General features: G+C 34.0%; 4 protein-coding genes across 5 annotated transcripts; 1 reads left to right on the forward strand and 3 right to left on the reverse strand.

The window, feature by feature from the left end:
• Window positions 1–1,553: 1,553 nt before the first annotated feature.
• LOC130991765 (putative disease resistance protein RGA1) lies at window positions 1,554–6,610 on the reverse strand. 2 transcript variants are annotated; one of them, XM_057916149.1, is made up of 2 exons: window positions 3,150–6,610; window positions 1,554–1,804 (listed from the first exon to the last, which is right to left on the reverse strand). In XM_057916149.1, the coding sequence occupies exons 1-2, from the start codon at window positions 6,500–6,502 to the stop codon at window positions 1,789–1,791; spliced, it is 3,369 nt and encodes a 1,122-aa protein (XP_057772132.1). In that variant the 5' UTR covers window positions 6,503–6,610; the 3' UTR covers window positions 1,554–1,788. The 2 variants fall into 2 exon arrangements, with proteins under 2 accessions (XP_057772132.1, XP_057772131.1); XM_057916148.1 differs by having other exon boundaries at window positions 1,554–1,813.
• A 2,824-nt stretch (window positions 6,611–9,434) lies between these two features.
• On the reverse strand, window positions 9,435–10,737 carry LOC130991966 (uncharacterized). Its single transcript, XM_057916400.1, is given in 6 exon segments — window positions 9,435–9,938; window positions 9,940–10,039; window positions 10,117–10,207; window positions 10,210–10,277; window positions 10,356–10,478; window positions 10,558–10,737. Coding segments are annotated over 6 exon segments (558 nt in total). The 5' UTR covers window positions 10,674–10,737; the 3' UTR covers window positions 9,435–9,878.
• Window positions 10,738–12,178: 1,441 nt separating this feature from the next.
• On the reverse strand, window positions 12,179–13,862 carry LOC130991967 (fasciclin-like arabinogalactan protein 4). The gene has a single exon (XM_057916401.1). The coding sequence runs from the start codon at window positions 13,520–13,522 to the stop codon at window positions 12,335–12,337; it is 1,188 nt and encodes a 395-aa protein (XP_057772384.1). The 5' UTR covers window positions 13,523–13,862; the 3' UTR covers window positions 12,179–12,334.
• A 3,475-nt stretch (window positions 13,863–17,337) lies between these two features.
• LOC130991968 (mitochondrial import inner membrane translocase subunit Tim9-like) lies at window positions 17,338–19,687 on the forward strand. The gene is made up of 2 exons (XM_057916402.1): window positions 17,338–17,646; window positions 19,178–19,687. The coding sequence occupies exons 1-2, from the start codon at window positions 17,549–17,551 to the stop codon at window positions 19,359–19,361; spliced, it is 282 nt and encodes a 93-aa protein (XP_057772385.1). The 5' UTR covers window positions 17,338–17,548; the 3' UTR covers window positions 19,362–19,687.
• Window positions 19,688–23,981: the final 4,294 nt, after the last annotated feature.

The following is a 23,981-nucleotide window of genomic DNA, read 5'->3' on the forward strand; positions in this document are numbered from 1 at the left end:
TAAATCGTGCCATGTGGAGATTATAAATTAAAGATTAAATTATATATTTTATTTTATATTTTTGAATTAAAATAAATATAATTACAAGATTAAATAGATATATAATTGATATTTAATTATGTGAATTTATTGACCAATTAGAAGCTGTCATGTGTCAAAATCTGCATAAAAGGAAATAAATCAAGAGGATCCAATCATATTGTTCCACCTCAGCCCTAGGCCCAAGATTTACGGGCTAAGGCTTTGAAGCCCAACCTTAATCTTCCTTAATTAGCTTTTCCTACAACTATAAATATGAGATGTAGGAAGCTCATACAGACATAAATCATTTGAGAAGTCAAGCATTGAATGAGTAATTCACTACAACAAAGTCATTTCCAACAATCAAGGCGTTCTACAAGGAAGTCAACGTTTAATTCAGAAATAAGGTGGAAGACCTCTGGATTGACGTCATCAAAGCCAAATTTAAGTCATCAAATCAAATACAAATCAAAGGAGATCAAGAAGGCATACTTCCTTACAAAGATTTCAAGTAACATTTGAAGAGGATAATCAGAGAATCAAGTAGAGATTCGCAACCCACAACAAATTCATCTCAATTTATATATTTTGGATTTGTACACATTTTGGTATTTCATTAAATTGAATACATTAAAATTTATGTTTACACGTGGTGTCAACGCACAAAAGTTTAAAAATAAAATAAAAAATAGATCAGTTGCAGGAGAAAGAAAGAGAGAGAGAAGGAGGAGAAAAATTGGGGAAGAAAGAAAATAGTGGGGCGGCGGGGTGTTGGGTTACTTCACTAGCTATTTAGTTGCAAATTCCAATTTTAAAGTTTGAATTCATAATTGAAAATAGTGTTGGTTGTAAATTCAAGTTTTATATCTTAAATTCACAACCAACACTAGCAATTCAATTGTGAATTTATCAAGTTAGTTGTGAAATTAACAACACAAACTCACTTTACATTGATTTAAGATCATTAATAACACAACTAACACTAGCGATTTAATTGTGAATTTATTGAGTTGGTTCTCTTCATACAATATTCCAAATGTAGATTTTCTTTATTTTGAATGTGTGGTTGTTTTGTATCCATTATGTTACTTTATTTGTGACCTTAATGATGATTTTAATTCGTTCCTTATAATACCATATATTCAACATCAAATTGTAAGGTAAGCGTGCATGTGTTAGTATAATAGTAGTGTGGTTAGACTGTGGTTAATGTTTGAAGCCAAAAATTTCAAGTTCGAATCATTTGTTGTACAACTTTCAATCTTATTTATTTTCATTCACAATAAAAATAAAAATAAAGTTAGACGAGTTTGACTTTCAAGAAATGTTTAAGTAGCTATCTACAAAGTGTCCAATTTCCAAAATAAATGAGTTTCATAAAGCAAATAAGATATATATACATCACAAATTTCGTACATTATCAATTTATCCTGTTTTCCTTTAAATAAAAAAATATAAAAAAAATCTATAATGCCATCCACACACCTTAACTACTTTCATGTCTTGAAATGAATGTTCGAAATGAATGTCTATTAAAATGAAAGCTACTTCAACACCTTCTATTTCCTCAAAAGACAGAAAAGAAAAACAATTAATGCTCAAGAAACATGATATCTGTAGTTTGCATTCTTAAAATCTACAGGAAAAAAACAACCAAGCATAAAAAAATTGACAAATAGTAAAACAAAAATGTGTAGATGAAGAAAGCAACTCTATAAATGGACAATCATTATCTATAGCTCCAATTTCTCTAGCGGAAGCATCGACTCAACATTGTTGAAGACTTGAAGTCCTGAACAATACAATACAGAATCTTAGTTAATATCATAAGTATCAATCAATATCAATATATTATGATAGCGCACTATTATATACAAGGCTATATTCTAGTACATGCTACCTAAGTAAAAATATTGGATTTAAATAATATATATATATATATATATATATATATATATATATATAGAGAATGGATCAATAGAGAAGCTAAATATTCGAGAGAAACAGAGAAGATGAATAAGTCAATAATTGTACTGAATACGCCAACAATTTTACTGAACGGAATAAATGTGCGTGTTTATTGACTTATTCCGCACATTTATTCCGTTCAGTAAAATTGTTGGCATATTCAGTACAATTATTGACTTATTCATCTTCTCTGTTTCTCTCGAATATTTAGCTTCTCTATTGAACCTAACCCTATATATATATATATATATATATATATATATATATATATTATAGAAAGAAAATAGATAAATCTTATTACAATTTTTTTTATTAATCTTAAGATTTAAAATAAGTAAGGATATTATAAATAAACAAATTTGAGAAGAAAACACATTTTTATAAGACTAGCAAAGGAGATGACGTGTGTAAAAAAAAATTATGTTAATAAAAAAAATTATGAGTGTAAATTTATATTTTATTTCATTTCATAGTAACGTTTATTACTATAATATATTTTTTGAACTAATTATTGGATAATATTTGAAAATTATAAAATTATAGTAAAATATTAAGCAATCATCTAAATTTAATATAAATAATAGATACTTAATTAATTAAGCATCACCTAATTTTGACATCATTAAGAAAAACACGACAAAAAAAAGGGTAAATATCACTTTAAACCCTAAACTATTTTCGCTCTATCAATTATATCTTGAACTATTGAAAATAATTTTTTAAACCTTGTACTATCAATTTTGTATCAATTGTACCATTCGTCATTTTCTTAGTTTTAAAAATTTGACGTGGCTCACCGGATACTTCAATGTATTTAGAATCATTCTTTTTTTGACCTATATTATATAAAACGACGTGATTATATGCTTTACTCATTAAAAATTCAAAGGATGAAAAATAGATAAAGGGTACAATTGATACAAAATTGATAGTTCAAGGTTTAAAAAATTATTTTCAGTAGTTCAGGTTATAATTGATAATGCAAAAATAGTTTGGGGTTTAAAGTGATATTTACCAAAAAAAAAAAAAAGATTCATATGAAATTCATATTTATTTTCTAAGTTCCATTTTTACATAATTAATTTGAAATTCCACGGATTCTAGCAAAATTAAACTTATAAGAAAAACAACCTAAACAACGAAAGAAAAATGAAACTTACTTGCTGCAAGGTTTAATTTTGCGGCCGTCAACCCAGACGGTGAGATTGGGAAAGTTGTTGTGCCACTCTGCAGGAATATGATCAATGCGTAATTCCCCACAATCTTCGATATGTAATTCCTTCAATGCATCCCCCCAGCAAGAGGGCAGACGCCTCAACTTGTTGCAACTATTTAGACGTAAGAACCGTAGAGATGGAAGGTTCCCCAACCATTCAGGCAATTCTTCTACCCCTAAATTATGTAACACTAACCTATCAAGAGCTGTGAGATGTTGAATTGATTCTGGTAACCACTCCCAATTTTCCACCCCTCTTAAGTACAACCAAGTGAGTGAGTTGCAGCATCCATACAATAAGGCATCCACAGTCTGTTTAATGCCAACACTACTCTCCATTGACCACTCCTCACTCACATCTATCTCTAACCACTCTAAACACCCTAAACCCCAACAACTCTCGACACTATCAGTAGACATGAAGAATTTAGGAACACCAACAATTGTCGAAACTCTGAGACTCGCTGCTTTAGCGAGGCAGTCAATTACCATCGGCAGATTCTTTAGGCTGCTTAATCCCCTCAATTCCAGAGACTCGATTGTTGGCGCCCATGACTCTAGCATTTGACGTGGCAAAACCATCAACCCTTGGCACCTTTCAATCATGAGCTGACGAAGGATTCCTTGTGATTGTCCTTCTCTGCCACTTGGATTCCCTATTGACTTCAGATTTGGACAATCATGTATAACCAACTTCTCCAGAGAATTGAGGGTGTCCAGTCCATCTAGTAATTCTCTCAACCTGGGGCATTTCCTTATCTCCAACTCTGATAGATTCTGATTCTTATAGAATAACCAATCTGGCAGACATTCCAATCCCTCCAACTCTTCTATTTTGAGGGACATTAATTTAGAAAATGAAGAATTTATGAACCTCACCTTCTCCAATCCTATCAAAGAAAGAGATTTGAGATTTGGCAAGTGCTCCAGCTGTGGGATTTCCTCACATTCTGAGCACCTCCTGAGTGTTATCTCAATCAAGTTTTCAAGTGGTAGCCAAGAGGCTTGAGGCCCATCCCGTACTGCCATCTTCTCAATCCATTCTGGAAATCTTTTGCCTTTGAATCCATCAATCTCTAACTTCTTTAGATTGGCATTTGCATGAGGTTGGAGGCCTTCCAACACACTCTCATCAACATTTCTTTCACCTTCTCTGGAATAATCCCATTCAAACCCCAAATCAAATAAGTTTGGCTTCTCAAATATCTTTGCTTTCTCTGCCTCTTCTTTGCTATGCACCTTTTCCAAACTACTAATCTTTAGTTTTCCTTTGAGATTCTTCAAACTTCCCAGCTCTTCAATTCGATGGCCCTTGTTGTCACCCACTCTAAAGTGCCTTAGGGTTTGGAGACAAGTTAATCTCCCAATCTCCGCAGGCAACTTCACACGATAATCGATATAGAGATGCCTTAAGTTAATCAAGTACTTTAACGTACTTGGCAGCAGAAACCGTCTATTCCACAACCACTTGGCTCTTAATGTTTGCAAGTGATGGAATTCACTAATCCAGTCTGGCAAATTCTCAATTTGTGTATTTGAAATATCAAGATTTCTCAAATGTATCAACTTCCTTACTGAATTGGGCAACTCTTTAACTCCACGACTCTTAAGAGTAAGAACATGCAAACTTTCCAAGTTGGAGAACATGTTACCCGGAATTTCTTCACCTACCAAAAACAATGTACGCAAATATTTTGCCACTTGTTTTGACACAGGCTTTGACCCTTGAAGAGTGATGTATCTGATTTGGTTGCAGCCATCTGCATTATTAGAACCCAAAACAGAAGATGCCAGATCATGCACAAGATCGTGCATCGCACAACTCTCCACATTTCCAATATCATCTCTCCCTGCAACTTGCAACAAAGAGTTTTGTAAAAGCATATTAAAGAACATGTCGCCCACGGACTCCATATCATCTCTTCGATTTGGCTGAAGAAAACCTTCTGCCATCCATTGTTCAATCAGCTCCTGCTTCACAATTTTGCCACCTTTTGGAAAAATTGAACAGTATGTGAAGCACTTCTTGAGTGACGGTGAAGACAAATTATCAAAGCTCAATCTCAAAATTTTAGAGATGTTATCTCCATCAACATCTGTAAGCCATCTCTGTTCGACTTCGAGCCACTCTTCTTGAGATTTACAGCGAAGCACTCCCCCGACCACATTGGCAGCTAAGGGCAGACCTTGACATCTTTCGGCAATCTTTTTCCCAATCATCTCCAATCCTGATGGTACTTGATCTCCATTTTCATCAAAAGTTTTAGCCTTGATAATGGACCAGCAATCTTCATCTGATAAGCCTTTTAACATATGAATGTCAAATGGCTTCACAATTGAAGCAACCTTCTCATTCCTGGTAGTGATGATGATGCCATTTCCTTTAGTAGAAGTTACTCCCGACAAAGAATTTATAAAGCCTTCCCATGTCGGAACATCTTGATTCCATATATCATCAAGAACAAGAAGATAAGTTTTAGCTTTCAAAGCTTCTTGAAGCTTTTGCAGGAGAACTTCCCTACTCTCAACTCCCACACCAGTATGTGAAGTCAATGTTGAAAGGATTTTGTTGAAAATAATGATCGGATCAAAGCTTTGAGAAACATGAACCCAAATATGTGATCCAAATCGAGTCTTCATCTTTTCATGATTGAAGACTTTTCTAGTCAACGTAGTTTTCCCCATACCTCCCATTCCAACAAGAGCAATGATGGAGAAGATCCGTTCCTCTGAGTGGGTGTGGGTGAGCATCTCAACTAGTTTAGGCACATCATCATCTCTTCCAATAAAGATTGGATCAAGAGACAATGAATCAGTCTCAAAGGAAGCATTCAGAGCAGCAGCAGCAGGTGCATTCACAACTATGCTTTGAAGGTCAAGATCTGTTGCCCTCTTGTTCATAGACTCGAAAGTGGCATTGATTTGTTTGATTCTAAGAGCCATGTTACGCCGAAGTGAGATATGATTCAAGGATGAGAAGCATGATAGTACCTTATCCTTGCGTGTCTTCATTTTGTTGACTTTTTTGTGGAGAAGATGATAGCTGAGTTCATCCACAACATTATCAGCATCGAAAGCCACAGCTTCAAGCTCCGTCAACCAGATCTTGACGGCATCTTGGGTGATGGATTTCTTCTCAGCGTCATTCAAGTAGGCTTGAATCATCACCAAAGTCCTCTGCAGCTGTTGGGCATCTCCATCGAGACCTCGAAGTAGAGACCGCTCTTCTTTGAACACGTTGATGAGGTTTTGAACAAGAACTTCAATGGCTGCAGAAGACACACCTCCTCCATCCATGGTTTTGCAGAGAGAGAAAGCTTGTGAACTTTGTGTGTGTGTGTGTGTGTGTGAAGGTGAATTATTGTAAAGTTGAGGATGACCACTTGAAACATTCTCTCTTCAATTATGTACTCACTGCTGACTATGTACATGGAAAAAAGAAAAAGTCATTAATGATCCATCTTAAATTATCGTTTTTTTTTTTGTCTTTAATGTGTGTTTATTTTCTTTTTAATAATTAATTTCTATTTTAATAACCAATTATGTTAAGAGTGAAACTAAACTCTGAAAAGCTTGAGAGAGAATATGATGTTAAGAGTACACATTACATTAATTTAAAAAAAAAAAAAAAAGAGTACACATTACATCATTTATGCTATTAAGAATATTACGAAGTTGTCAAATACCTTACAATAAATCTATGCAGCCACATTGTGGTCACTGGCCACCCACACACTAATAGGCCACCCACACACTAATATAATAAGGAAAATTTTGATTTATTTAATTTATTTTTTAAAATAAAAATAATATTTAGTTATTTTACTATATTCTCTACATTGTACTTATTTTTTAATTTTTTTTGTATTTTTTATTTTTAATTTATTTTTTAATAAAAATAAAAAAGTTACCAAAAAATTACAAAAAAATAATTACAATGTAGAGAATATGATAAAATAGCTAAATCTTATTTTTATTTTAAAAAATAAGTTAAATAAATTAAATTATTTTTTATTTAGGTAAATTATGGGTGGTTACAATGTGGCTGTTTAGCATTACTCAATACCTTAATCGAATTGAACACTCATAAATTCAAAAATTAAATAAGACATTCAACTAAAAGCACTCATGCGAAATTCACATCATTATTTATGATTCTTGTGCATATTTTTTTGAAAATATTTGGTGGTATATATATAGCTTTGAGTAAGCTGCTACATCAGCTTTGATTATGAAATTCCTGGTTCTCAAAAGTTGCTACATTAGCGATCATATTGCTTTGCTTTTATGTCGTCAATTTATTTAAGAACAAAGAAATCAATCAAAAAACAATTAAGAATATCTATATATTATTGGAAAGATGGGAACTATAGAGATTAAACTCTAGACCTTGTCTTGTACATGGAATTCCATTGCCTAAGCATCTACAAAGGGGCAGGCGACTTATTAAAAAAATCACATGCATACATGTGATGAAGCTTAATAAGTTCTGCTGATTATCAAATATAATCACAAATTTTGACCATATTATCATATCTTCAAAAAAATATGCACAAGAATCTTAAATAAGTATGTGAATTTCGCATGAGTGCTTTTAGTTGAATATCTTATTTAATTTTTGAATTCATGAGTGTTCAATTCGATTAATTAATGTACAGAGAGAATATGATGTCTATTACAATGTGTGTTTAACTAACCAATTAAATGTACATTAAAAATCTATCACCAATTTTACATTAACCATGAAAATAAGTTTTTCAATTTTTTTTATATGAACTAGTATTATATATTACTTCATCCGTCCACGAAAGAACTTTCTATCTTTCTTTTTTGAGGCGTCCACAAAAAAACTTCCTACTTATTTTTGGATTATACCCCACCACTTATAATTACTCTTACTTTTCACTTTTCACAACTCTCAATATTAATTATACTCCCAATACACTCAACTACATTTTCTTCACTCTCAATACACTCAACAATTTTTTTTCTTAAAACTTGTGTCACTCTCTTCTAGGAAGTTCTTTCATGGACGGAGGGAGTTTAATTTTTGAAATTTAATACAAGTATTAGTCTTGATAGATAAAAATAGCAGAGTTGATCCCTTATTTACTTTGTTAGATTGAGACTTTGAGATATCCCAAGGCTCTTGATTATTTTTATCATTTAAGATAGTTTTGCTTGATTCTTATCCCATCAAAATGGTAGGATTGGAGTAATCCTACTCTTGAAGATAAAAGTATTCAATCATCTATTTTATCAAGCATGCAAAGTAAACACACCCAAATAGTAATTTATTAATGTGAAGTTCATGGATGTGTGTACAATACATGCGCTCTATACTTAAAAAAATAATGTATTTCAATTAAGCCGACATTCAATCAAGGGCGGATCCAGGAATTGTTGTTATAGTATGATTAAAATTATTTGTACGAGGGTTTGGGGTTGGAGCCCCCGTGGCAAAAAATTTTAACCATTCCGTAGAGTTTATTTTTATGTTAATTATTAATATTAATGGACTTAGGATTAGAACTTATTCACTTACTATAATAAATAGTTGTTCACATTCCACTACTTCAACAATAAGTACATCAAAAGCATATAAAAATCTACTTCTATGTGTGTTTTTTTTTTAAATATTGTTTCGTCTTCTAAAAAATAAACTAATTTTCATTATTAATAATTGATAATTTTACTTTAATTTGAAGATATTGACTCAAATTCAACATCGATAATTTAACATTAAAACTTTAATATTATCAAACTAAATTCAATAAAATAAAATAAAATTAGGGTTTTTGAACTACATACCTTGAATACAATAATAAGAACTTGTGCCATGCTGATTTTTGCTCAAAAACTTGCATACCGACTCACCTTAATTCTATATGTTGAGAAGTACTCTTTTTGTTTTAGGTTGGCCTGGACTATGGGCTTAAATATGGGCTGGATTATATAATATATATAGGAGAAAATATTGGGCTTTCACAGTGCAGCTATGCAGTAGATCCGCCCATGCATTCAATAATATGTACAATGTACGTTTTTTCTGCTAGTATGATTTCAATTATTGAATCACTATTGTTGCAACAAACCGCGACACTCAAACTGGAGAGAAAATCAAATCAAAACCTTGCAACTAAATATGAAATGAAGAGATGTTTCACACACTTCACATGGCACATGATCATGTGTTCACAATGCCTAGAAAACACAATCTTGGTATGTCCTCTATTTAGCTCAATCAAGAAGACATATATGGAACTCAACAACTATTAAAATATTATAGCACATTCACTTCACCAACTAAATCATCTCAAAATCCACATTTTTCAGTTGTTTGTGCAGTTGGAAGCAGCGACAGACATGTTAGACATTCAGTTTCATCAAATGGATGATGATCTCCGTCGACCGTCGTCGCCATATCTATCTCATACGACTTGTTTCTCTGTTCATTCAACATAGGCTTGGATGTCTCGTCGGAAATAATATTTTGTTCAGTATATAATTGAGTTCTCATACTGATCTCCATTATTGGAGATGGCTTGTCTACACATGCGTTGACGAAGTCGTTCTCAATTGAGGTGAATGTGAAAACATCTTGATTGGAGCGATCGTTGAACTGAGAGTTACATCTTTCAAATGTTTTTGACGATGATTCTTGATTAATTTCTTAAGTTGATGAAGTTCTAAGGCAGAAGCTACCAAATCCTTCAATCCCTCTTGAGATCTTAATTTCTAGCCTTCTCTCTCTCCTCTTTGAGAAGAGGGCCTTTCTCAAGCAAACTCAAGATTCTCTCACATTTCCTCCTCACATTCAAACCCCAATTAAATCTACACAAAAAACGATAATCTTGTATGAAGTTGAATTAAATAGAGATGATGCATCAGATCAAACAGAAATCAGGTACCCCTTTTCATCAATATGTTGAAATCGTCCCATTTCCGCGATAACATCTGTTTGGTTTTGAAACTCTTGAGCAACACTCTGAGGCCCATGGTCAACAAATGTTCAAGTACAATCAGAGCGTTGTAAGAAGCCCTCCACTTTCTCTTATCAAAACTTACCAATCTGAAAAAGGACAAAAAATAAAAACATGAAAAAAGTCAACCATCAAAATTGAAGATGAATAAGAAAATCCGAATACACCTTTTGTGCAAAATTTGGACAATTCTCCAATAATCGTCAACTTCGAAAGCGGCTTTGGATATGAGCTTCAGAGCCCGGGCATCCGGGCAGCCCGGATTCCCGTCCGTGGCTTCTTCGGTAAATCTTCACACAAATTAATTTGAGATGATGAATTAATGTTTGAAAATATTTTTGTGTAGAGATAGAGATAGAGATGAGTTACAGTTGTGCTGGTGTGACATCGGTGAGGGCCAATCGTGCAGTTTTGATCTTCTCCTTGAGGAAAAATGAAGCTTGTTTCTTCAATTCATGAAATGTAGGTGTAGGTGTTGGATTCATGTTGAGTACTGCTTCTTACCATTGACATTTTTGTTCATATCATCCTACCTATATATTTTCTTAATAAAACTGGTACAGTCTATTTATTACTATATATTAAAACATGAATTTTTTATTTGAAATCAATTTTAAAGAGACGCACTCATGTACCTCCATCTCATTGTGCGCGGATTGGACCTGGGTTCGACCCGAAACACTATTCGGATTTGACTCATTTGGTTTTTTATTCACGAGTTCTCACTTTTACTTTTATTTATTTTATGAATTGACACTTTTAAGTATAAGAAGTGTTACTTTGATTTGATATACATAAGATTGCTTTTATTTACTGTATGATATTTGTCACTTTTATACAATGGGCCGTGAAAACACACAAAGTTTGGATTAGAGTTCTGATGGGGTTCGGGCCGACCCAATCCCTGCGCACTGTGAGATCGAGTGTATTGGACTATTCAATTTCAAATTAGTTGTAAAATTAAGTGACAATTTTGTGAATATAATAACATGTGTGTTTTTTATCAACAAAAAGTAAATAATACATGTATGTTATATTTTCTCTATTTTTCTTTATTTTTTTCTCTTTTCTATAATTTTATTCTTTTGTACAATTATGTTATTCTGATAATGAAAATATGTTCAATATACATCTAAATTTAAAGATCATGACAAGAACTTTAATTTGATATAGTAGGTAAAAATAAAAAAGGTTTAAATGAACAAATTATAATCATTTGACTAATATATTAAAAGTTCATCTTGCAAAAAAAACGTTCATCTTGCAAAGTGTAACTTCTAATAATTTTGGATCGCAAATTGTGTATGTATAGTAACGCAAAAAACTTATCTATATCTAAATGTAAGATGCATCTACCCCAACTAAGATTTATCTATTCCAGTTAGGATTTACCTGTCCCACGAATCTTGATGCATTTATAAATATAATAACAATTAGCTAAAAAATAAAGGTTCTTAATTATACTTAATTATGATTTTTCAACCTTATTATCTACACACTTCTACTTTATCACTTTTCTACTTTATTACCTAAACACTTAAAATACTAATCTACAATTCCTTAATTCCCGTACCGAAAACAAATGCATCAAGATTCGTGGGACGGAGGGAGTATTAATTTTCAATTATAATTTATCAATACATAATCATAGTTAAGGATGCAAACTATATAAATGTGTACCGTCCAAACTGTAATTATAAAAAAGAGTTAATATTAAACAAGTTAATATTGTACATCAAAAGCGTCTATGTTCTAAAATTAAAATAAAATGAAAACTAATGATGAGAAAAGTTGGGAAGCAGTAGAGGTAAAAGAGATTATCACATCACAGCTTTTATGCTTTTGCAGAAAAACAAAGGAGAAAAGTACAAGAAATTGAAAATTTAGGCATTAAAACCTAAGATATTGTACATCAAAATCTAGCCTACAAAATTCTCCAATAAACTCACCTTCTTTACATCATCACCAACACTGCAAATACTCAACAAAATTGCTCACCAAAATTTGGATCAAATTCCCCTTTACAACGATATCACGACCTAAAATGGTGGAATTTGGAGCCCCCATCAATGATTCTCCTTCTCCGTGTTAAAATTTTCTTTTCTTTCAATAATTATACAATTTCAACGGATGAATTTAATTACAGTTACAAATACGAAAATAAAATATTCCTGTACACCAAAAAACCCCAAAATATCCACAAAATCCCCACTCCTCCACCCGCCGCCGCCGACAAATGATACGCCGGGCCGTAATTCTCCGGCGATGGCGCAATATCCGGAGGCGGAGCTCCACCGTTATTAGGCTTGTAGAGCTCAATCGGATCTCTCCCGAAAAATTCCCGCGGCAACAGCACTCTGGAAACCCCGAAAATGGCGACGGGGTTCTGATCGAAAACCGTCTGCGTCACCGACGCCTGCACGATGCCGGTGTCGATTCCTACCGATCCGTTAACCCGGGAGATGTTGAGGGTGAAGCTACCCGCCCCGTTCTGCTCCGTGGCGAGCGTTGGCTGGACCGGGTTCACGATCGACTCGAGCGAGCCGAGCGGGTAGTAGGAGTGGAGCACGTGGAACCGAAGCACAGCCGCCTTCCGATCGGCCGGCAGCGACTGGAATTTCGCCGACGCCGGGAGGTCGGCGAAGGCCTCGTCGGTGGGGACGAACATCGTGATCCCGGCGCCGCCTTCGTCCGCCTCGAATTCCGAAATCACCCCCGACGCGGCGAGCATCGCCGCCGCGACGTTGAAATCGTGGCCGTTGATGAGCGTGCTGGTGATGTTGAGCCCTAGCGGGGGGCGCGTCTCCGAGGCGGCGAGATCGGGATCGGGGGGGATGAGGAGCGAATTGAGGGAGAGGATCGAGATGTTGTAAGGTAGGGTTTTGATTGGGGAGAGGAGGGTGGCGTTGGAGGCCGGGGAGTGGAATGTGATTGTGGCGGAGGAGTCGACGGTGATGTTGACGGCGCCGGAGTCGGCGGCGGCGCGGCCGGTGGTCTGTAGGAGGGTTGCGACGAGCTTGCCGGCTGGGGGGATGCGGCGGAGGTCGGGGAGGGAGAGGTACTCGAGGAGGACGTGGTAGCGGAGGACGTCAGGGAGGTTGGGGGCGGAGGAGGAGTGGAGGAGGGAGTTGGGGACGGCGAGGATGGTGAGGGAGGAGCGGGAGGCGAGATCGGCGGCGATGCCGGTGGCGGAGAGGAGGGAGTTGAAGGTGGAGAAGGAGGGATAGGAAGAGAGGAGGAGGGTGATGTTGAGGGAGGAAATGGGGGAGGGTAGGAGGAGGAAATAGAGGAGGGTTAGAGGGGCAAAATTGGGAATGAAGATTGAGATAGCCATTTTCTGTGGAGTGAAGAAGGGGTGTGGAGGTGATGACTGATGAGTGAATGGGAAATGATGGAGGGGTGGGGGTGGGGGTGGGGGTGGGGTGGTTGGGCTGCCTCTGCTTTATTTCTTTATTATTATTGGTATTTATGTTTTTTTGTGACAAGTATGTTTCTGTGATGTTGGATTTGGAATAATGTTAGTATTTCAAATGCAGATTCTTCTACCACTCTATGTAATACACTCATTTAATATTTTACTATTATGACTAGGAATTTGGTTCATTTTCACTGAGCTGTAATATGGATATAGAATAGTATAATGGTGTATTGTTTATTTATTTATTTATTTTGGGGGTTAAACAGCTGGATGTGAAGTTGAGGTGAGGAATAGGATACCCGATCACAAGACACGACACCGCTATTACGGTTGAGGAATGTATAACCAGACTTGTTATAGAGAACGAATGGTAAATTGATCTTTTGGTTTTCCGAGTACTTAATTTTTCCCGACTTTGTCATGTGATTGAAGTTCTAATTTTTATTTTTATTTTTGTTATCAGTTACTTTTCTCATCTTCCAAATAACGTCTGTTATCAGATACATATTTTACAAGGGATGAGCATGAATTTTAAAATAAAAATATGATAATAAATGAAGAGGCGATCTTGGGTACAATTGGTTACATCCTACAATTGGATTGCACTTTCACTTAAATTCTAATTCGAACCCTTATTTTGATCTAAACCTTATAAATAATACTATTTTGGATGCAGGTGAGGTCAACCCGATTATACAATACATTTGGTTGCACCCAAGTTTTTGTGATAAATGAAATATTATTGTATTGGGAATGCTGAAGAGATGAAAAATAAAGATAAATATAGATATGGTACTCATAAAATTTGGATGACTTATATGGGATCCCATCTTTTTTTTTGTTCTTGTTTAAACCTAACAGTGTATTATACTTCATTTGTTCCATAACAAGTGTCTACTATACTTCATTCGTTCCGTTCCACCACTTTTTATCTTTTTACTTTTCAATCACATTCACCTAAATTTATGTGCCTAAAAATAAAATGGACACTTAGAGCATCTTCAGCCCCGAACATTGGAGCTGGACCGACCTGGCATGGAGGAGAAATGGAGGGTTGGCGGTATAGGTTGGCTCGAGGGAGGCATGAGCCTTCATGCCTCGACATGAAGAGAAATTGAGAAGGCGCGTGAATGCCACGAGTGATTTAAAAAAAATAAAAAATAAAAATAAATTTAGATTTGGAACCGTTGCAGATCACCAAACGGTCAATTTTTTTTTTCTTTTTTCTTCTATAAATATTACACTTTCTCTTCTTCTTTTTCACATATTCTACAATCTCTCTATAATTCTCTACTCTCTCTAAATTTCATATCAATTTCAAGTAATGGAGGAAGATTTTGATGAATTTTTCAAGAAGTATTCTCAAGATGCGGCCATTCCAACTACCAACCCGATGATGGGGTTCGCTCATTTTTCCCAAGTGTCCAACGCGTTAGAGGTGGGCAACGTTCCACCCCCGGCGAACCCATCCCCCATTGTCGACGAAGTGAAGCCGAAGGCTGCAAAGGGATCATGTTGTGGCTACACCTCTGTCGAGTCGGATCTCATATGCATGTTGTGGGTGGAGACTACCCACAACTCCATATTGGGAGATAGTCAAAGGGCTCTCGAATATTGGGGTAGCATCATAGAAAAATATAACGCGAGACAAAGTCCAAAAAGGCTGACTTGCAAGCCAAAGAAATCGAGGCAAGGCTGTGAGAAGCCGAAGTACGAAGGGAGAAGCTCGATTACAAAATTCTCAACACAGACACTTCGGGTATGTTGAAGGCTCAATTGGCATTGCACAATAGCATGCTCCAGAACGTGATGAGGCGTAGAGGATTGATTCAAATCTATGTAATTTTTATTTTATTTTAATTATTTAAATTTATGTAATCTTTATTTTATTTTAATTAATGAAATGAATGTTTAATTTAAATGAAAAGTTGAAATTTAAATTACAAGAGTAAAAAATGGGATTAATTCGAAATTGAGATTTTAGCGCCACTTTAAGCGCCAATGCACTGGAGAGGGATAGCGCCAAGGTGGGAACAACCAATTAGCGCCACTCCTAAGCGTCAAGGGCTGAAGATGCTCTTATTATGAGACAAATGGAGTAGTTTGTGTTTAGTATCAATTGATGAGATTAAATCGAACATCATTTTATAATTTAGACATTATAACTTTTCCGTCAACAAGCTATTTTTGTCCTGCAAGTATGTTAATTGAGGCATTAAAGGCAATTTAGTCAGTTTGGACATAAGTACAATAATTTTATAAAAATGGACATTTTTCATTAAAACTTAACAAAAATGGGCATTTTAATTTTTTACTCTAATTTTCATATATTAACCTTTTTCACTTTTGTCTATTTTCCTATTTTTCTTTATCTCTCTCTCTCTATTTCAGTTTCAAATACGTGTGATTTTGTTTAGGAAATACATGTAATATACATCTTAATTAAAAATCACATCATAAGCTTTAGATGTTAATTTAGTTCGAAATCGACAAGTCGATTCAAATAGATGATAAAATAGTTATTTGTGTGAAATTTATAATCAGCCCTTGTCTCTAACAAAGCTACTTAATTATCAGTTATATTTGTATATTGTGTTGAAATAACATTATTTTTGTATTTAAAATAAGGTAAAATGTCTTGATTAATAAAATCCAATCTATTTTTTCTTACAAGAATATGGTTATCAAGAAAAAGACATATAAATTATTTTTCATCAACTTACTAGCTCAACGAGCTAACCTAAAAATAGAAGATGTTAAGGCCGAAAATTTATAGTCTGAAATATAAAAGCCCGATTAGCCTAAATTGAATATAGTATGGGAGACGAATAAGTTCAACCGAATTGATTGACATCGCTAATCAAATATAAATTTAAAATGAACAAATAGAGATCATTTAAAAATTGTATATAAATTATAGTATACATATATGTGAATTATTTATACTACCATTTAAAATGAACAAATATTGATTGAAATAAATTATATGAATTTGAACAAGTAGTATAAAATATTTATTTGTATATGTACTTGCCATAGCCATTCCTACGAATATGATGGAACTCTAAAATAATATGCTACTTTTTAACATGCATGATTTGCGTAAAACTCATTACAAAAGAAATTCATACCTTCATACTCTTCATAAAAGACATGCATAACCAAGCTAGAAGTCCGAATACACCACAATCGAACCTCTTTTTTTTTAGAGAGAAACAAATACAATTTCATTACTCAATCAGAAAAGAGTTATAATGGAACTCTAAAACAATATGCTACTTTTTAACATGCATAATTTGCGTAAAACTCATTACAAAAGAAATTCATACTGTAATACTCCTCATAAACGACATGCATAACCAAGCTAGAAGTTCGAATACACCACAATCGAACCTCTCTTTTTTTTGAGAAAAAGAAAGACAATTTCATTATTCAATCAGAAAAGAGTTCAACATAGGAGGTACAGAATCAAGGAAAGAAGGAACCGAACAAGCCCAAATTTTGCAAGACGATGAGCAATGGCATTTCCTTCAGGAGAAGTCCAGCTAAAAGCACAACATATTTTGGTATAATTTGATAATGATTGTAACGCCCATCCGATTATTAAAAATTAATTGATCGGACAATTAAAAAGAATCAGAATTTAACTACTAATGTTTTGCCTTATCAAAAAAAAAAAAACTACTAATGTTTTGGATATACAACCAATTAAAAATCCAATTTTAGACGATAAAATATGGAGGTTTTACTTCAGCGTTTCATTTTTAGTTGGAAAATCAAGTCCCTCAATTCTTTAGCCTTTTGGCAGGGGACGGCGCCGTACTGGTTAAACCCTTAAAACCTAAACCCTAACTTGTGTGCCAATTCTTGAGCTATATAAACGAAGCGCAATTTCCATTTTAGAAACAATATATTCAGGTCCATCTATTCAAGCTTCAATTAATGGATAAGAACTTCCTAGCAACGGATCTCTCATCTCTCTCCGAGTCGGATCAAGCCCGAATTTCTTCGATTATCGACCAGATGCAAACGCGCGACAGGTGTATATACATTAACGAAAACCAGAAATTATAACTGCATTTTTTATATATATATTTTTAAAATATTTACTATTTGGAACTCTGGATTTGTATTCATATGCCTTGTTAATTTGTGGATGTACTTGCGCTCTTCATTTGATTTTGTGTTTTTCCCTTCTTTTTGTCTTAGAATTTGTGGGCGATTTGGGAATAGTCTTAAGAGCAGTGTTATACGAGTAGAGATGAGCTAACTTGTCGATTGATTATGCTTAATTCCTGAAAGCGAATTTCTGGAGCACGAAATAGATGTTTTGGAGTGTGTGTGTGTGTGTTTGTTTGTTTTTGATAGCTTCAGATTTTATAGGTTGCATAATTGGTTTTGAACTTATGCAACTTTGTACATGAAGCGAAATCAAATATTCTCCTTAATACCAGTGCATTTCTCGACTTTGGTGCATTTGGACGTTAAGGGAATAACATCTTTATTGAAAACGTAATTTTCACCATTTGATGTTCTCAGTGAACTGAAATATTTGACATGGATTGATTTGGGTATTTTGATTTCTCTAATATTTGTGGATTTTGGCAATATCAGCTTGATGCTTAGTTTTGCCAATTGAATATTTTGTGGATTTAGAACGAGTCTATCCATTTCTATTGGAATGTCTTTTGTGAATGATCATCCCTGAATTATATCCTGCCATGGATGTACCACCTTATAGGAAGGTCTGTGATTTGCAGATCAAGTGTTAGAAAATGCCTCAAGTCATAGTCGAATATATTTTTCTGCCCCGTTGCCCTTCTTAGGACTTAGAAGAGGGTGATGAAGATATTTGAAATGTTGCTCTTGTTTATTTTGGTTCTGTTGTCTTACTTGATTCTTCATGTGTTTGTGACCCTGTTAAATCTAAATTATGCTGCTATGTATGATAAAAGTATCAACATTTTCAAGCCCATGTTTAATTTGTTTGCTTGATTTTCCCTTAGGTTTCTAGCTTTTAGGTTAGAATGGTGATTTTAGAAAGTACTCTCAAGTAATAACCACCTTAAACTACATTCTCTTTGTCCCTCATCTTTAGATTATAATGAACTTTTGAAAGATCTATATGTGATTACTTTGGGGTCATATTACAGTAGCTACTAACAAATGTCTGTTTGAACAAGAGATATTTTGGCCTTTTTATTATCATAATTGGAACTACAAGCGTGATTGGAAAATTTTGTGATTTTTGTAATTTGCTGCAGCCATTGTAGATAAATACATGAATAATAAATAGTCCCGAACAGTTCTGCAAACTTCATCACCTGGAAATTCCTGAAGAGTTTGTGTAAATAAACTGCTGAAGTTAATTAACTTCGTTTGTGATGGCTCTACTACAAGTTACTTGAGCTTTGTTTTGCTTTTCATAACAGACTTCCTCTTAAAATTTCCCCTACATTATTAATGCTAGCTGAAAACATGATAATTCTTAGTAACTGTGTTGCTTTAATGGTTATTTGAATTTTTCACCTGAACTTTTCAGCTGATGAAATCCTTTCTTTGCTTCTGCAGCCTTAGTTTGTATAACAAGCTTTCACAAAGATGCTTCGATGACTGTGTAACAACCTTCTACCGTAAAGCACTAGGTAAGCAAGAAGAAATTTGTGTGAGGAGATGCACAGAGAAGTTCTTGAGGCTCTCAACAAGGGTGGCGATGAGGTTTGCTGAACTCAACCAAGATGGTTCGCCACAATAGTAAAATAAAATGTCTCTAGGTAAGCAAGAAGAAATTTGTGCAAGGAGAATGCAAAGAAATTCTTGAGGCTCTCAACGAGGGTGGCGGCATCAACGAGGTTTGCTGAACTAATTGATGCTCATTCTTTTTCTTGGTACTCTTTTAGGAACTAACATAATGCCATGTAACACATCCTTGGAGGAGTACAAATATTATTGACTAGAGAAACGAGTTCAATAGCGTAGAAAGGCTCACTCTTATTTTTGTGTATATAATTGCAGTTGAGAAAAGTATTTGTATGGATTATTATGTTCATTGATAAAATAAAACACTTGGTTCATTTTTAATATTGGATTTTTGCGTGTATATGTCTACATGATCTAAATTGTATTTTTTATCTGGAAAAAAAAGAAGAAAGAAATTAATTTGTATTTTTGTGTAGGTTTCAAGATTTTTGTGAATTATTGTATCCAAGTTGAATAGGAAGATGACTATATTTGGGAAATCCCTAAAAGAAACTAACGAACTTAACTAGGAAAATTAGGGATGTCAATGCAGCCCGAAACCCGTGGGCCGACCCGAATAACCCGACAAAATTAGAGGGTTAGGGTTGAAAAATCGCAACCCGAAAAAACCTCCAGCCCGATTAGCCCGCACCTGACTAACCCGGAACCCGATAGGGCTAGCCCGAAAACTTGATGGGCTGGCCCGGTGGGCTGACGGAATTGTGACTGATGCATCCAGTTACAACTTCTGTTATGTTTAAATCTATGGTATTTGCTTAAATATATATATGTAGCCTCATTAAAAAAGTGAAATTAATTAGTTAGAATATATATGTGTGTGTGTGTGCAATCTCATTAAAAAAAGTGAAATTAATTACGGATTTTTTTGCAGAAATTGATTATTAGTATCTCATTAGTTAGAAATTAATTATTAGTATCTCATTTTAAAGTGATACCAATTTTTTTTTTTTGTCAATGAGACGTGCATGGCAAATCCACTAATTATTCAGTAATAATCCAGATTGATTCTAGTGCATTGATACATGTTAAATTTTACTATCTCATTTTAATATAATTTTGTTTATGTAATCTTGAATATCTTATATTTTTACATTTCATGCTTTGCTATATAATTTATATATTTAATATCTATGTATATTTTATACAGTATACATTAGATCATTATGAATAATAAAATACAAATGATAATTTTATTTTTACGCCTTTAATCTGATTAGCCCGATGGGCTAGCCCGAAACCCGAAAGTTTAGGGTTAGGGTTGAAGATTTACAACCCGAAAAAATCTCCAACCCGATTAGCCCGCACCCGACTAACCCGGAACCCGATAGGGCTAGCCCGAAAACCCGGTGGGCTGGCCCGATTGACATCCCTAAGGAAAATGGTGCTCTCCTTGAACAGTGGAATACAACAAGTATATTATTGTTGAGTATTCAATCGTCTCTTCTTTGCAATTGATAACATAGTACTCCCTCCGACCCACGAAGTATGATACAGTTTCTTTTTTGGTCTGTCTCACAAAGCATGACACGTTTCTAAAAATGACAAAAAATTACCCTTTATTCACATTTTCACCTACCACACTTACACACAAAATACCAATTTCTTAATTCTCATGCCGAAAAAAACTGTGTCATGCTTTATGGGACGAAATGAGTATTTTTTATTTATTTTTTATTGTTTGATTTAGGGAAGAAAGAGCGGTGGGGTTTGAAATCCTTGATTTTGTTGTTCACATATAGGAGTTCGCACCGGTGGGGTTTGAAATCCTTGACTTTGTTGTTCACATATAGGAGTTTGCACCGCTAGGTGTCCGCTTGATAATATTTTATTTTGAATAGACAATAACAATATTCCATATATATATATATATATATATATTGTGTTTTCGATCACAATCATTTTACTATTTTTTCTAATTTTTTTAAAAAAAATTGTTTGCTTGTTCATTTCATCTATTCTTTAAAAAAAAATATTATCACCTAAATAAATAAAAAAACACTCACACTCTAGCTATCTAGATAATTCGAACCCTCGATTTATTGATTGGTTTTAGACCACTATATATTTGGGGTTAAACTAATTTTTAGATTTTTATGTTTTAAATTTATGTCATTTAAGTTTATGTAATTTACATTCATATAATTTAAATTAAAATTATGTAATATTGACTTATTTAAATTTGTGTTATTATCTTAATATAATTTTTAAATTTAAATTAAATCAAAATTTCAAAAAATTAAACCTAATTCTAATGAGTCAGTCTAACGAGCCAAACCAATGCAAAAGTTAATTCATAAGTGGACCCAAAGTATGAAACACTCGAGGATTGGGTCAATCAATATTGATGCTCTAAAAGTTTAACAGCCAAGTGAATTTTACTTTTGCCTTAATAAGTGCATTTTCCTAATATGAATGAAAATACAAAGAAGACCATATTTGTTGGATGGCGTATTATTTGATAATTAAGACTAAGTTTTTTTTTTTGAAGAGAAAGAACATAAAATTTGATGGATGTGTTAACTAAGGTTTAGATAAATACGTTTCATTAAATTTAAATATCATGTTAGTCCACATAAATTTATATTGGGCATCCATTTAAATATCTAAAAAACCTAACTTATTGATTTTAGGCTTTCAACATTTGATATGAGCCCAATCGCAATAAATTGTCGTGTACTACTATTTTTCAGTTAAATATTAATCTCAATAATCCAGTGTTTAATTAGGCAATTAAATCTAAAATTATGTCCAAAGAATTAGCTAGCTTGCGGATTATATTAGCGATGGTGGTGGGATTATGGCTTCTCCACACACTTCTATGCCGCTATATAGTCCCTTGCATAATCCGCTGGTACGATGACTGCGACGTCGTTCCGACGACCGCTCTACTCGCCGCCGCCGCAATCGACGGCGGCGACGATGTGAAGATAGTGTACAGTACTAACGGCGGGGGCGGCGGCGATTGCGCCGTCTGCCTAGAGGAGTATAGAGATGACGAGAGATGCGCCACCATTGTTGCGTGTAACCATAAGTTTCACTCCGTCTGCGTACTGCCGTGGTTGATTTGGCATCACACATGTCCACTCTGTAGAACTACTGTTTGATGTAAAACCTCTCTGTCTCTTTCTCTCTAGATTGGTCTTTGATTTATTTTTATTTTTTTTCTGTGTGCTTAATTTCGATCTGCGTTTGTATCATGAAACGATCGGATCTGTATAAAGTCACATTTGCTTTTAGAAATCCTGTTTGTTTTTGTGTTTGAAGATTATATTGAACTCTGCTAATAACAATATACCATCTCTTATGATCTCATCTTCGAGATAAAAAATTGAATCATTTAGAGTATGTGTTCATTCTAGTATGTTAGATTGCTTAGTTTTATTTTCTTTCTTGATAATTTTAAATTTGTACATAATATTTTGGAGAGAACTTCAATATGGAATTTATAGATAGCTCTGATAAGAAGATAGAAACTACAGTCACTCACAAGCAAGGAATCTAACTCAAAATTGGGGATTTTTTTGGCAATGTCAGCTTGATATATTGTTTTTAAGTTCACATTTATAGTGGATTTTAAATGACTCATATCCATACATTTCAATTGGTTTCTCCATTGGAAGGTATGAGAATTGCTGAGGAAGTGTTGGAAAATGTTGAAATTATAATCCAACACTCTATTTCCCTAATCTTAACTTTCTTCTCTTTGCACATTTCTTTAGATTATGATGTAGTTTTAGAAGATGAATATTTGAATTCAAAATGAGTCTCATCTTATTTGTTGAACAAGAAATATTTCATTTCTTAATAGAATCATAACTCTTGAAATGAGAAGGGTGATGATGGAAGCCATCAAACCCATGTGCCATATTTATGTTGGATTTGTACAGAAAGAAACAAGATCAAGATCAATGGATATGATTTCTATAAACGTGAGGGGAGATGACATTTGTGGCTGTTTCTTATGTTATGGTGTTTTTGGTTACTTACTCTTATAAAGATGTAAAAATACATACAAGGAATTTGTTGTTTTAGGATGTTTTAGTGTGCTTTTCATGACAGCTGAAATATTATTTTTTTTTTGTCAATGTTGAGGCTGGTGCAGTTGTTCTCTATCCTGCTATCCTGTCTAAGGCTGGTGCAGTTGTTTTTCTATCCTTCTATCCTGTTTTCTGTTTTGTAAGATTAATGTAACAAGTACAAAGTACTCCATCCTATTTATGTTGCAAGTCTTTTTTAACTTTTGTACTTTTATTAATAAAATTATAAATATATTCAAGTTAATCTTAATTAATGATACAATTGCTATCTAGTGGGAAATATAAAAAAAAAGATACTTCCTCCATCTCATAAAAACATGAATATTTTGTTATTTTGAGTCGTCTCATAAAAATATTAACATTTCTATTTTGGCACACTACTCCACCACAATCCTTGTATACTTTTTTATAAAGTGAGACATTTTTTTCCACTCACAATATACACTTTTATCTAACATTTCTTACTATTTACAAATTGGACGTTTTCAACAACACATTACGAAAACAAGATATCTTGATATAATGTTCCTTATTCTAAGATGGTTTCTAATCATATGTCAAATGTCACAAACTATAAG

Source organism: Salvia miltiorrhiza, chromosome 7 (assembly GCF_028751815.1).
Source record: "Salvia miltiorrhiza cultivar Shanhuang (shh) chromosome 7, IMPLAD_Smil_shh, whole genome shotgun sequence".
NCBI classification, from domain to species: Eukaryota; Viridiplantae; Streptophyta; class Magnoliopsida; order Lamiales; family Lamiaceae; genus Salvia; species Salvia miltiorrhiza.

Excerpts from the sequence above, each read along its gene's own strand:
- LOC130991765 (XM_057916148.1), bottom strand. The coding sequence starts at position 6,502 with ATGGATGGAGGAGGTGTGTCTTCTGCAGCCATTGAAGTTCTTGTTCAA. Across the intron at positions 1,814-3,149 it reads AAAATTAAACCTTGCAGCAA|GACTTCAAGTCTTCAACAAT; the intron begins GTAAGTTTCATT and ends TGTATTGTTCAG.
- LOC130991967 (XM_057916401.1), bottom strand. The coding sequence starts at position 13,522 with ATGGCTATCTCAATCTTCATTCCCAATTTTGCCCCTCTAACCCTCCTC.
- LOC130991968 (XM_057916402.1), top strand. The coding sequence starts at position 17,549 with ATGGATAAGAACTTCCTAGCAACGGATCTCTCATCTCTCTCCGAGTCG. Across the intron at positions 17,647-19,177 it reads CAGATGCAAACGCGCGACAG|CCTTAGTTTGTATAACAAGC; the intron begins GTGTATATACAT and ends TTGCTTCTGCAG.